The sequence below is a fragment of the Panulirus ornatus genome, chromosome 5 (assembly GCF_036320965.1).
Source record: "Panulirus ornatus isolate Po-2019 chromosome 5, ASM3632096v1, whole genome shotgun sequence".
Taxonomy (NCBI): domain Eukaryota; kingdom Metazoa; phylum Arthropoda; class Malacostraca; order Decapoda; family Palinuridae; genus Panulirus; species Panulirus ornatus.
In genome coordinates this window covers 27614965-27633613 of record NC_092228.1, presented here as the reverse complement: position 1 = coordinate 27633613, position 18649 = coordinate 27614965, and the positions used below count along the sequence as shown (strand labels likewise).

The window sequence follows — 18649 nt, the reverse complement described above, 5'->3', positions numbered from 1 at the left end:
GACCATGTTACTGCTTCCCCATTCTGAGATGCACCACTGGTGAACTGAGAGATGTGTTCAGTATGAGGAACGGAGTGAGTATCAGGGTGAAGAAGGGAGGGAGATTGACTTGGAATGTGTAGAATGAAATCATCTGTATGAGGTTGAAAAGAGAACATTATGAAGAGAGACATCAAAAAGAGAACATTTATGAAGAGAAAGATATTGGAAAGAGAACATTCACAAAGAGAAAGAAAAGGTAAAAAAGAGAACATTCATGAAAAGAAAGATACTAAGAACAGATCATTTATGAAAAGAAAGATTTCCAGAGAACTTCTATGAAGAAAGATATTGAAAAGAGAACATTTATGAAGAAAGATGTTACAAAGAGAACATTTATGAAGAGAAAGATGTTAAAGAGAACATTTACAAAGAGAAAGACGAGGTCAAAAAGAGAACATTTATAAAGAGAAAAAAAGACGCTGAAAAAAGAACATTTATGAAGAGAAAGATGTTACAAAGAGAACATTCATGAAGAAACAGACGTTAAAGAGAACATTGCGAAGAGAAAAAAGAGGTTGAAAGGAGAACATTTATGAAGAGAAAGATGCTAAAGAGAACATTTATGAAGAGAAAGATGCTAAAGAGAGCATTTATGAAGAGAAAGATGCTAAAGAGAACATTTATGAAGAGAGAAAAAGAGGTTGAAAATAGAACATTCAAATAGAAGTTGAAGAGAACATTTATTAAGAGAAAGTAGCTGAGACGGGAACATTTATGAAGAGAAAGAAGAGGTTGAAAAGAGAACATTTATGAAGAGAAAGATCATTAACACAGAGAGGTAAGGTTGTAAGCAACAGTCCAGAACCCTACGAGACACCACTGTTGAGCAAATGTGAGGGATATTGTGACACCATCAATGATGAGGAAGTTACGTATTAGGGGACACAGAGAACAGAAAGAAGTTATGTATTAGAGGACACAGAGAACAGGAAGAAGTTATGTATTAGGGAACACTGAGAATAGGAAGAAGTTATGTATTAGGGGACACTGAGAATAGGAAGAAGTTATGTATTAGGGGACACAGAGAACAGGAGGAAGTTATGCATTAGGGGACACAGAGAACAGAAAGAAGTTATGTATTAGGGGACACAGAGAACAGGAGGAAGTTATGTATTATGGGACACAGAGAACAGGGGGAAGTTATGTATTAGGGGACACAAAGAACAGGAGGAAGTTATGTATTAGGGACACAGAGAACAGGAGGAAGTTATGTATTAGGGGACACAGAGAACAGGAGGAAGTTATGTATTAGGGGACACAGAGAACAGGAAGAAGTTATGTATTAGAGGACACAGAGAACAGGAGGAAGTTATGTATTAAGGGACATTGAGAATTGGATGGTTTACAAATCAAATACTCACTAAGACAGAGAAAAAAGAGTAAAAAATTAACAAAGTCAAATTCTGGTTTGAAAAAAGTAACAGTGGAAACCATCAATATATATATATATATATATATATATATATATATATATATATATATATATATATTTATATATATATATATATATATATATATATATATATATATATATATATATATATATCATTCCATAGATGAAAGGTAAAAAAACCGTCAAAATATCATTTATTACGTTATGATACATTGCTGTACACAGCCAGGCCAATATCTATATCTATCTATCTATCTATATTCATCCTAAAACCCTGAACCACAAGTGTAGTTTTATGTTTAAGTAATGAAAGGGTAAGAGAGATGTGTGGTAATTAAAAGAGTGTGGTTGAGAGAGCAGAAGAGGGTATTTTGAAATGGTTTGGGCAAATGGAGAGAATGAGTGAGGAAAGATTGACCAAGAGGATATATGTGTCAGAGGTGGAGGGAATGAGAAGTGGGAGACCAAATTGAAAGTGGAAAGATGGAGTGAAAAAGATTTGGAGTGATCGGGGCCTGAACATGCAGGAGGGTGAAAGGCGTGCAAGGAATAGAGTGAATTGGAACGATGTGGTATACCGGGGACGACGTGCTGTCAATGGATTGAACCAGGGCATGTGAAGCGTCTGGGGTAAACCATGGAAAGTTGTGTGGGGCCTGGATGTGGAAAGGGAGCTGTGGTTTCGTTGTATTATTAGATGAAGAGCTCGAGACTTGAGTGTGACGTCTTCTTGAGAGGAGCCGCTACCTCGCTCACGCGGGAAGCGACAAAGGGAAAAAAAATTCCACCTGAAATATAGATATAACATTATTGATAACCTGACTAGTGTCTTGGTTAGTGTGAGGGAAGCCGAAATGGCCATGAAAATGATCAGGAAACGATAATATAATGGAGGGAACCATTAATACGCAATTGCTCACAACACACAAGGTTGTGGTGGGCTGATGTCATGTTACTCAGGCTTATCAATCCAATAATAAGTCAATAGTAATGAAAATATAACCGTTGTTGATATTTAATGAAAGAATATAATGACATGATTGCATTACGGGGAAGGTTGTGAGGAAATGTTGTGAAGGAGAGAAGGTAATACGTTAAGCGTATTCATATTTCCGATCCCACACAAACACAGCCATGTGAGATGCCATTATTTATTATTTTACTTTATTATAAATAGATTAATTATAGATAAATTTAAAATCGTTTATAGACAATGGCTGAAGCGAGTCGCCACTTTTCAGGTGGGTGAAGTCTTTGAAAATATTGAAACGGTTGGGTTTAGAAGAGTTTAGATCAGGTGGGGGAATATTTGGCGCCAAAAATGATTATTGGAACATGGTTGATGACGTCAGGTCAGCCATGATGTTGTGAGACCCAGGCAGTCTTGATGCTCCTGACTCCCGCCCTCACCACCCAGCTGTGGCCGCCGCCTTTTTACCTCTCCCATGTTGGCTGCCACTTAACACTTCGTCATGCACGAGCTTTGGAAAAGAAGGTGAATAAATGGCGTGGAGGAGTGATGGTGAGGAGTAAGGCCAGCTGGCCTGGTCATGTGACCACCAGTGACCAATCAGCTCGCGAGTTGACGTTAGGGTTTGTGTGTGGCGGCGGCGGCGGCGGTCAGGAGCCATTGTGAGCGCTGCGTCACCGCCCTGTATCTGTATGGATCATGGACGGCGGGAGTCATCGGGCTCAGCAGGGCTTGCCTGCCGCACGGATGGCCGCTCCCGCACGGTATTAACAGGTTGTGGTCGGTGCAGCGGGCCTTGCCAGGCCGACATGACCCATGGTGGTGTGAGCGTGGCTCCCCAGCGTCTGAGGTTGAGTCAGCCATAACACTGGAAGCTACAAGGGGGGGAAAACGCGTTCACTTCAGGCCTTGTAATGTATGGCAGCGGGTCGGCCGCGCGGAAAATGACGTTACGACGCTCTAGGTTTACTAGAAACGGTCGTGAGGTGAGGTAGTGGCTGGTGGAGGTGGCAGGGAGCGCCCTAGAGGCGTCCTTCTAGTGCGCGGGTCCCGGCGACTCTGAGCTTTTCAACCCGCCATTTTGAAACCAAAGCCGTTATGGCCGACGCCAGAGCCAGTGGCTGGCAAGTTTTGTGGTGATTGTGAGTGTTGCCATGTGAGTGTGGGGTGGCCGCCGGTGCCAGGGTGTGCAGCAAGGAGCCGAGAGCCTCGCGAACTACCCACTGGCCACGCCAACGTCCTCCATGAGGAGAAACGGTCGTGTGTGTGAAGTGTAAGGCAGGCAGCCAGCGACCTCCTCACCCACCAACCCCCGGGGGTTTGTTGTTGTGTGAGTCCCTTACCTTTTCCCTTGGCTTCTCTTGTCTCATTAGTGCGGCCCTAAGGTGGCCAGGGTTCATGGGGTAGGGGGGGAAGGTGTTTAGTGAGGCACCCACACCCCCAGCTCTGAGGTGGGTGGCACAGCCAGGCCAGAACAAGTGGCTGTGCAGGACGAGACCCCAGGACTCGCCTGGGCCCCCTCACCCCCCCCAGGTGGGCCGTGGTGAAGGCTGTGTATGTAAGTAAATGATGACGTTGTGGGGGTCACAACACGCTAATAACAACAACAACAACAACAGAAAACGTCCACGGGGTACCCTACTTGGGGGGGGGGGCTTGTTGTTGTTGTATGATGCAACCCGACCCCAGGCCTAGGCTGGACCTGCCTGGCCCCTACCCCCTACCCCACCATACATGGTGGTGGGGGACGTGTCCAGCTCTGGACCCCACAGGACCCAGATTTAGGTCAAGTTTGGTCAATAAGACAGCAAGATAGTTACACTGGGACTCTGGCCTGGCCATACATCGTGAATGGTCATTATTAATGTATGTCGGTCAAATAGTGAGTATTATGTAGCGTTATAGGCAGCAGTACGTAGTGGGGGGAGGATGGTTTGGACTTTGTCTTCCTGTGATGTGGTATGTTGTTTGGACTGACTGGTTGATTGTTACGCTGCATATCATATCGTAGCTTGTAATACGCTATTGTTTCCATAAAGTTATATCGCTAGCTGTGGGTTCAGGGTATCTTGAAGACATAGTTATATTTGCACGCGCATTATTAACAACAAGGCGTGTGCAATGTAGGAATACGGAACAAGTGTGGGGAATTATTTATGTGGTTCGAGGGTAGTTGCCTACCTCTCCCCTTTTGCCCTTATCTAGATAATTTGGTAATTGCTTAGAATAATTTTATGTTGCTAATACTTGTGAATGTTGTTGATCGTGCAAGTTATATAAAGGCTGTTCAGTGATTTGGACCATTTAATTGATCAATAATTCAGATGTTAGTAGATTATGTTTAAAGGAAATGTGGGTTGTATGCAGAAGTAGGGATTACAAAAGGAAAAATTAACTAACCCTAGTTAAAGTTTGCTCAACCGTAACATGATTGTAGATTTGAAATTCCTTATCGTTTGCAGTGGATTGGTTTTTCTTGTTTGTTGACATTTAACTATTTTGATAGTGTGTTTTCACTGGATATATTTTGGCATGAATTTGAAAGAGCGCATGTTCCAGGTCATAGTTGACGAAAGTGGTATACCTGATTCAATACAGCTTGTTGAGTTGAAAGGTTTGTAATATAGGATTTCAGGTGTCACTCCTAGTACAGTTTCATCTAAATGAAATGGGCAGAACTTTGTATTGGGACATTATGGAGCAAAAGAGATGTTTTAACTGTTTACTGTGTAAGGAACTCATTTGACATTTGTCAAAATCTGTCAAGAACAGGAATGATGACTTGGCATTGTTTCTGCATTTAAACATACTGTATGTTCGGATGCAATAGAGATTAGGTTTGTATATGAATGAACTGTAGATGTAAAACTTGACGAATGGCTATTTTTTTTCATTAATGATGCATTTTAGTGAATACGTCCTTGCAAGTTAACAATTGAATCTGACGGAAATTGAGTTTTGTCTATATGGAAGTTGGTAAAGCTATAGGAATTGAATTACTGTATAAGGCAATCGTTCGCGTACATATTCAGATCCTAATTTCTTCAAGGCACGTAGATGCAAAAGTTGGTGCATGGAGGCCAGGCAGCGTAGTAGATTTTTTGAGAAAATTTAACCAGTAAGAATTTGCATATTTGGTATCGTCAAACTCCAGATGTTTTTGCATTTATATAGGCATTTTATATTCTTGTATAGCCTCATGTTTAACCTCTCCCTCAAAGCCGTTCCATGAACGAGCATTTTAGTGAGTGAACGGGAAATTTTACACACCTTAATCATTCCATAAAGTGGCATTGGTGATTAAAGTTTAATGGATTTTAAACCTAAAATATTAACACTTTTTCTTTAAATGGTTATGTGTTCTGTATAGTTTTACATTACTTAACCCGACAGTTTCATGCATGTATTACGAAGGCCTCATTTCATATCGCTCTGTGATTGGTTTTCTGTCAACATTTCTTTGATTACAACATTTACGAGAAACTGTAGTCATTTCACAAGTAACAGTATAGCCATTTCCCAAGGCTACTTTTGATGTAAAGCTGAATTTGACTTTTACCGACAATTCCCATTTCCTGTTTAGTATGGGCCAGCAGGCCATTTGCAGAGTCTAGTATCTTATGTTCATTACATTAATGACCTTAATTAGACTGCCAATTTATAGGAAGGAGGAGATTGACATAGATGAGATGTCCTGACATTTTTGGAAAAGAGACGGCATAGGCGAAAAGATGAATTTTAATTTCACTGCATCCAGCAGGTGTTGACTCTGTTTTTCTCTTGTAATGTTGGGAATATTTTAGATGAATTGTATTTGAGCCACCTTTAGGCTCATTTAACCAGTTTGGTTTCCCCAATAATAAAATCCCTCCAAAATCGAAGATTTAAGTATTGTTTGTGAAATGCACCATGTATTGTTCATGAGATCCACTTGACTGACCAGATTTGTTTATGTCAGCAGTGTTAAGCTGTGTCCCACTGATGACATCACTTTGTCTGAAGTGTTGTGCGACTAACCCTAACCTTGCCAGTAATGCCTACAACTGCCAATATTAAACAAATATTTTGACTTCGTCTTTTACGGTAGCGTATGTGTATTTCACTTATCTTTGTGGTCTCTTACAGTAGCATAGGTATGCTTCACTAGTTCTGCAGTCATTTTGGATTTTGTTGTACTTTGGTGCTAAGGGATGATAGAAGCAGTGTGACTAGTTATTGGCTCAGACTTACTTTGATAACTTGAATAACCTGAGGACCCTATAACCCTGGCAAAGGATGAGCATAAAGCCAAAATAACCTCATGTACTGGCCTTCGAACCCAATTTTTCTCAGTGTAACCCAGAGGTGGATGATATGAGGAGTTAGGTAAATGCAGCGCCAGTAATAGTGACTGGCATTGGACCATGTGACCCTGATATGCCACATTTTATCTTTAAAAAAGTAACTGCCTCATAAAAGATATATTGGTAACTTGATTAAGAATGGATTATTGAATTCAGGCAGTCATTTGGCTGAAAATACCATGTTGAGGCATTACATAATTAGGGATCTGGCTAACAGTATATATATATTATATTTATACTTGATTTCTGTCCCCTGTGTCAGTGAGGTAGTACCAGGAAACAAATGAATGGCCCATTCACCCATATATATATATATATATATATATATATATATATATATATATATATATTTTTTTTTTTTTTTTTTTTTTTTTTTTATACTTTGTCGCTGTCTCCCGCGTTTGCGAGGTAGCGCAAGGAAACAGACGAAAGAAATGGCCCCCCCCCATACACATGTACATACACACGTCCACACACGCAAATATACATACCTACACAGCTTTCCATGGTTTACCCCAGACGCTTCACATGCCTTGCTTCAATCCACTGACAGCACGTCAACCCCTGTATACCACATGACTCCAATTCACTCTATTTCTTGCCCTCCTTTCACCCTCCTGCATGTTCAGGCCCCGATCACACAAAATCTTTTTCACTCCATCTTTCCACCTCCAATTTGGTCTCCCTCTTCTCCTCGTTCCCTCCACCTCCGACACATATATCCTCTTGGTCAATCTCTCCTCACTCATTCTCTCCATGTGCCCAAACCATTTCAAAACACCCTCTTCTGCTCTCTCGACCACGCTCTTTTTATTTCCACACATCTCTCTTACCCTTACGTTACTTACTCGATCAAACCACCTCACACCACACATTGTCCTCAAACATCTCATTTCCAGCACATCCATCCTCCTGCGCACATCTCTATCCATAGCCCACGCCTCGCAACCATACAGCATTGTTGGAACCACTATTCCCTCAAACATACCCATTTTTGCTTTCCGAGATAATGTTCTCGACTTCCACACATTTTTCAAGGCTCCCAAAATTTTCGCCCCCTCCCCCACCCTATGATCCACTTCCGCTTCCATGGTTCCATCCGCTGACAGATCCACTCCCAGATATCTAAAACACTTCACTTCCTCCAGTTTTTCTCCATTCAAACTCACCTCCCAATTGACTTGACCCTCACCCCTACTGTACCTAATAACCTTGCTCTTATTCACATTTACTCTCAACTTTCTTCTTCCACACACTTTACCAAACTCAGTCACCAGCTTCTGCAGTTTCTCACATGAATCAGCCACCAGCGCTGTATCATCAGCGAACAACAATTGACTCACTTCCCAAGCTCTCTCATCCCCAACAGACTTCATACTTGCCCCTCTTTCCAGGACTCTTGCATTTACCTCCTTTACAACCCCATCCATAAACAAATTAAACAACCATGGAGACATCACACACCCCTGCCGCAAACCTACATTCACTGAGAACCAATCACTTTCCTCTCTTCCTACACGTACACATGCCTTACATCCTCGATAAAAACTTTTCACTGCTTCTAACAACTTGCCTCCCACACCATATATTCTTAATACCTTCCACAGAGCATCTCTATCAACTCTATCATATGCCTTCTCCAGATCCATAAATGCTACATACAAATCCATTTGCTTTTCTAAGTATTTCTCACATACATTCTTCAAAGCAAACACCTGATCCACACATCCTCTACCACTTCTGAAACCGCACTGCTCTTCCCCAATCTGATGCTCTGTACATGCCTTCACCCTCTCAATCAATACCCTCCCATATAATTTACCAGGAATACTCAACAAACTTATACCCATACATGCACTTATACGTAACATACATGTATATTTATTTACTTATACTTTGTCGCTGTCTCCCGTGTTAGGGAGGTAGCGCAAGGAAACAGGCGAAAAAATGGCCCAACCCACCCACATACACATGTATATACATACACATCTTCACATGCACATGTACCTATACATCTTGAGGTATACATATACACATACAGACTTATACATATGTACAGACATGTACATAATTCATACTGTCTACCCTTTTTTCATTCCCGTTGCCTCCCCACCACACATGAAATGACAACCCCCTCCCCCTGTATGTGTGTGAGGTAGCGTTAGGAAAAGACGACAAAAGCCACATTCGTTCACACTCAGTCTCTGGCTGTCATGTATGATGCACTGAAACCACAGCTCCCTTTCCACATCCAGGCCCCACAAAACTTTCCATGGTTTACCCCAGACACTTCACATGTTTCTTTATTTATTTATTATACTTTGTTGCTGTCTCCTGAGTTAGTGATGTAGCGCAAGGAAACAGATGAAAGAATGGCCCAACTCACCCACATACACGTCCACACATGCACATATTCATACCTATACATCTCAGCGTTTACATATATATACACACAGACATATACATATATACATATTACATAATTCACACTGTCTGCCCTTATTCATTCTTGTCGCCACCCCGCCACGCATGAAATAACAACCCCTTCCCCCCTCATGTGCGCGAGGTAGCGCTAGGAAAAGACAACAAAGGCCACATTCGTTCACACTCAGGTCTCTAGCTGTCATGTATAACACATTGAAACCACAGCTCCCTTTCCACATCCAGGCCCCACAAAACTTTCCATGGTTTACCCCAGATGCTTCACATGCCCTGGTTCAATCCATTTGACAGCACGTCGACCCTGGTATACCACATCGTTCCAATTTACTCTATTCCTTGCACTCCTTTCACCCTTCTGCATGTTTAGGCCCCAATCACTCAAAATTTTTTTCACTCCATCTTTCCACCTCCAATTTGGTCTTCCACTTCTCATTCCCCCCACCTCTGACACATATATGCACTTTGTCAATCTTTCCTCACTCATTCTCTCCATGTGGCCAAACCATTTCAAAACACCCTCTTCTCTCTCAACCACACCCTTTTTATTACCACACATCTCTCTTACCCTTTCATTACTTACTCGATCAAACCACCTCACACCACATATTGCCCTCAAAACATCTCATTTCCAGCACATTCACCTTCCTGCGCACAACTCTATCTATAGCCCACGCCTCGCAACCATATATCATTGTTGGAACCACTATTCCTTCAGACTTACCCATTTTTGCTTTCCAAGATAACGTTCTCGACTTCCACACATTCTTCAACGCTCCCAGAACTTTCGCCCCCTCCCCCACCCTTCACATGTACATACATATCTAATCATGTACATATTAATACTTGCTTGCATTCATCCATTCGTGGTGCTACCCTGCACCATAGGAAACAGCATCGCTACCCCTTGCTTCAGCAAGGTAGTGCCTGGAATACAGACAAAAAGGCCACTTTCGTTCACACAGTCTCTGGCTGTCTTGTGTAATGCACCAAAACCATCGCTTCCTGTCCACATTCAGGCCCCACAGACCTTTCCATGGCTTATCCCAGACATTTCACATGCCTTTGTTCAGTCTGTTGGCAGTACATCAACCCTGGTATACCACATTGTTCCAATTCAGTCAATTCCTTGCATGCCTTTAACTCTCCTTCATGCTCAGGCCTCGATCACTTGATCTTTTTCACTCCATCCCTCCACCACCAATTAGGTCTCCTGCTTCTTGTTCCCTCCACCTCAGACACATATATCTTCAATATCAACTTTTCGTCACTCTGTATGTCCAATCCACTTCAACACACCCCCTTCTCTCTCACCCACACTCCCTTTATTACCACACATATCTCTCTCCCTTTCATTACTTGATCAAAACACTTCACATTGCATATTGTTCTCAAACATTTAATTTCCAACACATCTCCCCTCCTCCGTACAACCCTAACTATAACCCATGCCTTGCAACCATGTAACATTGTTGGAACTACTATTCCTTCCAACATACCCATTTTTGCTCGCTCAGATAACGTTCCCTCCCTCCACACATTTATTGCTCCAAGAACCTTCGCTCCCTCCCCCACCCTATGAGTACCTTCCACTACCATGGTTCCTTTTGCTGCAAAGTTCACTCCTAGATATGTCGTGCAAAGTTCACTCCCAGATATCTAAAACACTTCACTTCCAATTTTTCTACATTCAAACTCTCATCCCAAGTAGCTTGTTCCTCAACCCTACTGAACCTATTAACCTTGCTCTTATTCACATTTACTCAGCTTTCTCCTTTCACACACTTTTCGAAACTCGGTCACCAGCTTCTGCAGTTTCTCACTCGAATCAGCCACCAGTGCTGTATCATGAGCTAATAACAAATGACTTACTTGCCAGGCCCTCTCATTCCCAACAGACTGCATACTTACCCGTCTTTTGAAAACTCTTGCATTTACCTCACTAACCACCCCACCCATAAACAAATTTAACAACAATGGGGACATCAAACACCCCTTCCTCAGACTGACCTTCATTGAGAACCAATCACTTCTCTCTTCCTGCTCGTTCACTGCCTCACACCCTTGATAAAAACCTCTTATTCACATTTACTCACAACTTTCTCCTTTCACACACTTTTCTAAACTTGGTCACCAGCTTCTGCATTTTCTCACTCGAATCAGCCACCAGCGCTGTATCATCAGCTAATAAGGAATGACTTGCTTGCCAGGCCCTCTTTTCCACAACAGACTGCATACTTGCCCCTCTCTCGAAAACTAGCATTTACCTCACCAACCACCCTTCTCATAAACAATTTTACAACAGTGGGGACATCACACACCCCTTCTGCGGACTGATCTTCACCGAGAACCATTCACTCTCCTCTCTTCCCACTCGTACACTGCCTCACACTCTTGATAAAAATGTCTTTGCTTTTAGCAGCTCATCTCCCACACCATATACTCTTAAGATCTCCAGATCCATACGTGCCATATTCAAATCCATTTATTTTTCTAAATATTTCTCAGTCTTCAAAGCAAACACCGGATTGACACTTCCTCTACCACTTCTAAAATCACACTGCTCCTTTCCAATCTGGTGCCTTTACCCTTTCAATCAATACCTCCCCATACATTTTTCAAGGATCACACAACAAAGTTGCATCTCTAGTTTGAACAATCAAACCTATCCCCCTTTCTTCTGTTCAATGGCACCATACATACATTCCACCAATCCTCTTGCACCTCACCATGATCCATACATACATTGAATATCCTCACCAATCAGTTAACAGCACAGCCACCCCTTTTATTGATAGATTCAACTGCAACCACCCAAACCCACTGTCTTGCCAGATTTCATCTTCTGCAAGGCTTTCCTGACCTCTTCTTTTTTCACCAAACCACTCTCTCACTTTGCACACCACCATGACCAAAACATCCTACATTTGCCTCTCTATCATCAAACATTCAACAAGTCTTCAAAGTACTCTCTTCCTCCTCCTCACTTCATCACTACCTGTTATCACTCTCCCCCTTCCCTCTTCCTCCTTCACTGATTTCCCATTTGTTCTCGTCTTACATTATTTACCTCCATCCTGAACATCTTTTTATTCTCCCTAAATTTTAATGATACTCTTTCGCCTCAACTCTCATTTGCCCTCTTTTTCAACCCTTGCACCTTCCTTTTGACCTGCCACTTTCTCTTATCTGCCAGTCATTTGCACTCCTTCCTTTCAAGTATATATATATTTTATACTTTGTCGCTGTCTCCCGCTGTAGCGAGGTAGCGCAAGGAAACAGGCGAAAGAATGGCCCAACCCACCCACGTACACATATGCATATACATAAACGCCCACACACTCGCATATACTTGTACATTTCAATGTATACATGCATATACGTACATATACATGCTGCCTTCATCCATTCCCGTTTCCACCCCACCACATGAAATGATACCCCCCTCCCCCCCGCGTGCACTTGAGGTAGTGCTAAGAAAAGACAACAAAGGCCACATTCATTCTCACTCAGTCTCTAGCTGTCATGTGTAATGCACCTAAACCACAGCTCCTTTTCCACATCCAGGCCCCCACAAAACTTTCCATGGATTACCCCAGACACTTCATTTGCCCTAGTTCAATCCATTGACAGCACGTTAACCCTGGTATACCACATACTTCCAATTCACGCCTTTCACCCTTCTGTATGTTGAGGCCGTGATTGCTTAAAATCTTTTTCAGCCCATCCTTCTACCTCCAGTTTGGTTTCCCACTTCTCATTCCCTCCACCTCTGACACACACATCCTCTTTGTCACCTCTTTGTCAATCTTCCCTCACTCATTCTCTCCATGTGTCCAAACCACTTCAACACACCCTCTTCTGCTCTCTCAACCACACACTTTTTATTACCACACCTCTCTTTTACCCTTTCATTTCTTACTCGATTAAACCACCTCACACCACATGTCCTCAAACATCTCATTTCCAACACATCCGCCCTCCTCCACACAACGCTATCTATAGCCCATGCCTCACAACCATATAACACTGTTAGAACCAATATTCCTTCAAACACCCGTTTTTGCTCTCCGAGACAATGTTCTTGCCTTCCACACATTCTTCAACGCTCCCAGGACCTTTGTCCCCTTCCTCAATCTATGACTCACTTCCACTTCCATAGTTATAGTGATGGGTGATTTGAATGCAAAGGTGAGTAAATGTGGCAGTTGAGGGAATAATTGGTGTACATGGGTTGTTCAGTGTTGTAAATGGTGAAGAGCTTGTAGATGTGCTGAAAAAGGACTGGTGATTGGGAATACCTTGTTTAAAAAGAGATATACATAAGTATATGAATGTAAGTAGGAGAGATGGCCAGAGAGCGTTATTGGATTGCATGTTAATTGACAGGAACGGGAAAGAGAGACTTTTGGATGTTAATGTGCTGAGAGGTGCAACTGGAGGGATGTCTGATCATTATCTTGTGGAGGCGAAGGTGAAGATTTGTAGAGGTTGTCAGAAAAGAAGAGAGAATGTTGTGGTGAAGAGAGTGGTGAGAGTAAGTGAGCTTGGGAAGGAGACTTGTGTGAAGAAGTACCAGGAGGGACTGAGTTCAGAATGGAAAAAGGTGAGAACAAAGGAGGTAAAGGGAGTTGGGGAGGAATGGGATGTATTTAGGGAAGCAGTGATGGCTTGCGCAAGAGATGCTTGTGGCATGAGAAGCGTGGGAGTTGGGCAGATTAGAAAGGGTAGCGAGTGGTGGGATGCAGTAAGGTTGTTAGTGAAAGAGAAGAGAGGCATTTGGATGATTTTTGCAGGGGAATAATGCAAATGAGTGGGAGATGTATAAAAGAAAGAGGCAGGAGATCAAGAGAAAGGTGCAAGAGGTGAAAAAGAGGGCAAATGAGTATTGGTGTGAGAGAGTGTCATTAGATTTTAGGGAGAATAAAAAGATGTTTTGGAAGAAGGTAAATAAAGTGCATAAGACAAGGGAACAAATGGGAACTTCAGTGAAGGGGGCTAATGGAGAGGTGATAACAAGTAGTGGTGATGTGAGAAGGAGATGGATTGAGTATTTTGAAGGTTTGTTCAAGAATGATTTGGTAAAGAGAGAAGAGGTAGTAAAAGCTTTACGGAAGATGAAAGCCGGCAAGGCAGTGGGTTTGGATGGTATTGCAGTGAAATTTATTAAAAAAGTGGGTGAGTGTATTGTTGACTGGTTGGTAAGGTTATTCAATGTATGTATGACTCATGGTGAAGATTTGAGGAATGCTTGCATAGTGCCATTGCACAAAGGCAAAGAGGATAAAAGTGAGTGCTCAAATTACAGAGGTATAAGTTTGTTGAGTATTCCTGGGAAATTATATAGGAGGGTATTGATTGAGAGGGTGAAAGCATGTACAGAGCATCAGATTGGGGAAGAGCAGTGTGGTTTCAGAAGTGGTAGAGGATGTGTGGATCAGGTGTTTGCTTTGAAGAATGTATGTGAGAAATACTTAGAAAAGCGAATGGATTTGTATGTAGCATTTATGGATCTAGAGAAGGCATATGATATAGTTGATAGAGATGCTCTATGGAAGGTATTAAGAATATATATGGTGTGGTGGGCAAGTTGTTAGAAGCAGTGAGAAGTTTTTATCGAGGATGAAAGGCATGTGTACATGTAGGAAGAGAGGAAAGTGATTGGTTCTCAGTGAATGTAGGTTTGCGGCAGGGGTGTGTGATGTCTTCATGGTTGTTTAATTTGTTTATGGATGGAGTTGTTAGGAAGGTGAATGCAAGAGTTTTGGAAAGGGGCAAGTATGCAGTCTGTTGTGGAAGTGAATCATAGGGCGGGAAGGGGGCGAAAGTTCTGAGAGCGTTGAAGAATGTGTTGAAGTCGAGAACATTATCTCGGAAAGTATCACCAATTATTCCCTCAACTGCCACATTACTCACCTTTGCATTCAAATCTCCCATCACTATAACCCGGTCTCGTGCATCAAAACTACAACATGCTCACTCAGCTGCTCCCAAAACACTAGCCTCATGATTTTTCTTCTCATGCCCAGGTGCATATGCACCAATAATCGCCCCTATCCCCAGCGACAAAGCAAAAATGGGTATGGTTGAAGGAATAGTGGTTCCAACAATGTCATATGGTTGCAAGGCGTGGGCTATAGATAAGAGATGTGCAGAGGAGGGTGGATGTGGTGTGAGGTGGTTTGATCGAGTAAGTAATAATAGGGTAAGAGAGATGTGTGGTAATAAAAAGAGTGTGGTTGAGAGAGCATAAGAGGGTGTTTTGAAATGGTTTGGTCACATGGAGAGAATGAGTGAGGAAAGATTGACCAAGAGGATATATGTGTCAGAGGTGGAGGGAACGAGGAGAAGTGGGAGACCAAATTGGAGGTGGAAAGATGGAGTGAAAAAGATTTTGAGTGATTGGGGCCTGAACATGCAGGAGGGTGAAAGGCATGCAAGGAATAGAGTGAATTGGAATGATGTGGTATACAGGGGTCGACGTGCTGTCAATGGATTGAATCAGGGCATGTGAAGTATCTGGGGTATACCATGGAAAGTTCTGTGGGGCCTGGATGTGGAAAGGGAGCTGTAGTTTTGGTGCATTATTACATGACAGCTAGAAGCTGAGTGTGAACGAATGTGGCCTTTGTTGTCTTTTCCTAGCGCTACCTCGTGCACATGAGGGGGGAGGGGGTTGTTATTTCATGTGTGGTGGGGTGGCGATAGGAATGAATAAAGGCAGACATTATGAATTATGTACATATGTATATATGTCTGTGTGTGTATATATATGTATACGTTGAGATGTATAGGTATGCATATTTGCGTGTGTGGATGTGTATGTATACACATGTGTATGTGGATGGGTTGGGCCATTCTTTTGTATGTTTCCTTGCGCTACCTCACTAACGCGGGCAGATGTGACCTTTGTTCGTATGTTTCCTGTTGCTGTTATGCTGTCACAGAGGATGGCAATTTTTTTCCTTTGGGGTAAAGTGGCATCAGGAATAGATGAGGGCGAGCAAGTATGAATATGTACATGTTTATATATACATGTGTATGTAATTGTATGTACGTGTTTATATGTACAGGTGGATTGTTCTTTGTTTCCTGGTGCTACCTTGCTAATGCGGGAAACAGTGGTCAAGTATAACAAGTCAATAAATACATGTAGTTGAGTAAAGTCAGGTTGGTAAGAGGACATGATCTAAGGAAGGAGTAGTGATATTCCTAAAGCATGAGTTGTGGAAGTGTATGTAAGGAAAGTCTAGATTGATGTAGGTATAAATGAAATTGGATGGCGATGGTGGGGTGATTATTGATGCTTGTGCACCTGGTCATGACGAGAGGTTGTGATAGGCAATTGTTTTGGGTGCAGCTGAGTGAGTGTCAGTTGTTTTGATTCAAGAGACCAGATATTAGTTATGGTTTATTTGAATGGAGGTGACTGATGTAACAGTTGGAGGTATAATACGGGCATGGGGTATTCAGTGTTTTGAATGGAAATGGCGAATTGCATGTTGAGTTGTGTGCAGTAAAAGGACTTGTGATTGGGATTACCTGGTTTAGAAAAAGGAACATGCACAAATACATGTATTTGAATTTGACAGATTGTCAGTGAGCATTGTTAGATTGTGTATTAAGTGATGAGTGTGTAAAAGGGTGTCTTCTGTATGAGAGAGGGATATGTATTGGTAAACTTTGGGGAGAATAAGATTTTTGGAGGGATGTAGGTAACGTGTGCAAAACAAGAAAAATTGGGAAAATTCGTGGTGAGTGTTTAGAAGAATTGTTGGATAAGTGGCAAATTTAGGGTGTTTGGGTTGGCATGGTTTGCAAAATGAAAGCTATGGATAGTGGTTTGGTGCATCAGAAGTTAAGGGAACAAGGAAAATGGGGAGATCAAATTGGAGGTGGAAGTATGGAGTGAAAATGAGTTTGACCAGTTGGAGCCTTAACATGCAGGAGAGTGAAAGGTGGGCATTGGATAGAGTGCTTTGGAATGATGTGTTATACTTGGGTTGATGTGCTGCCATTGGACTGAACCAGAGCATGTGAATTATCTTGGGTAAACCATGGATATTTGTTTGGGGCCAGGTTGAGGATAGGAGCTTTGGTTTCATTGTATTACACATGACAGCAAGAGAATGTATGTGAATGGGTGCAGCCTTTCTTCTGTTCCAGGTGCTACCTCAGTAATGTAGGAAACAGCTCTCAAGTATGTAGTTGGGAGAAAGACTTCCACCTCCATATTCCCTGCATGTTGTTGAAGTCAGCCAAAGGGGGCTGAAAACCCTCCTCTTCTTGTATTTCGGTTTCTTGAAGATGGAACAGGAGGAGGAGCCAGGCAAAGAATGTGTCAGCAATTTTGATGTAAGACACTAGGCTGTGTTAGTGATGGGTCATTTGAATGCAATGATTGATATGGCATTAAAGTGTATTATTAAGGGGCATGGGCTCTTCAGTAAAGTTAATTGAAATAGTGAAGAGCTTTTTGGAAACAGTGTTTTGAAAATTGACAGTTGATTAGGAATACCTGGCTTAAAAAAGCAGAACACACAAGTATATGTAAATGAGTAGGAAAAATGGTCGTACGTCATTGGATAACATATTATTAATTGATAGGTGTGCAAAAGAGATTTTGGTTGTAAATGTGTTAATTGGGCAGCTGATGGGATGTCTGCTTACTGTCTGGTGGAGGCGAGGGTGAAGGATTGTTGAGGCTTAAGGCAGAGAGGAAACAATATTGGTGAAATAGAGAGGAGAAAATTTGTGAGCTTGGAAAAGAGACGTGTGAAGATATACTAGGAGAGAATGATTGTAGAAAGGGAAAAGGTGGGAATAAATGAAGGGAGGGGAGTGGTTGAGGAATGGGGATATTCAAGGAAGCAGTGATAGCATTTGTAAAAGATGCATGTGGCATGTGAAAGGTGGGAGATGGGCAGATTAGAAAGGTTCATGAGTGGTGGGATGAAGAAGTTGGTAGTAAAAGAGATAAGGGAGGTATTTAGGTATTACAGGGAAGGAGTGCAAATGGTTGTGGGTTGTGTAAGAGAAAGTGACAGGAGGTCAAGAGGAAGGTGCAGGGGTTGAAAAAGAGGGCATATGAAAGTTGGGGTGAGTGAGTATCAGCAAACTTTAGGAAGAATAAGATGTTTTGGAGAGAGGTTGATAATACGTGAAAAACAAGAGAAGATATGGGAATATCGATGAAGGAGGTGAAAGGGGAATTGGTAACATGGTAATGGAGTGAGTATTTTGAACGACTGATGAATGTGTTTGATGATAGATTGGCCTTATAAATAATGGTATGTGGTAGCGTGGCTGGAGTGGATGGTATTGCAGTTGAATTTATTAAGAAAGAAGGTGACTGTCTTGTTAATTGGTCGGCAAGGAATTTCACTGTATGTATGGATCATCGTAAGGTTTCTGAGAATTGACAGAATTCATGTTTAGTGCCATTGTATGAAAGTAAGGGGC

At 42.1% G+C, this 18649-nt stretch overlaps 1 protein-coding gene across 21 annotated transcripts in view; it reads left to right on the top strand.

Moving 5' to 3' along the window:
- The first annotated feature begins 2772 nt into the window (after positions 1 to 2772).
- The window catches only part of LOC139748637 (uncharacterized), a 615583-nt gene continuing 599706 nt past the window's right edge, over positions 2773 to 18649 (top strand). For 4 of the 21 annotated variants that reach the window (XM_071661863.1, XM_071661856.1, XM_071661853.1 and 1 more), the window contains exon 1: positions 2951 to 3169. In XM_071661863.1, coding sequence (XP_071517964.1) covers positions 3105 to 3169 — 65 coding nt within the window. In that variant the 5' untranslated portion in view covers positions 2951 to 3104. Of the gene's footprint in view, positions 3736 to 18649 lie in introns of all 21 variants that reach the window. The other 17 variants (XM_071661862.1, XM_071661852.1, XM_071661857.1 and 14 more) reach the window with 9 other exon arrangements.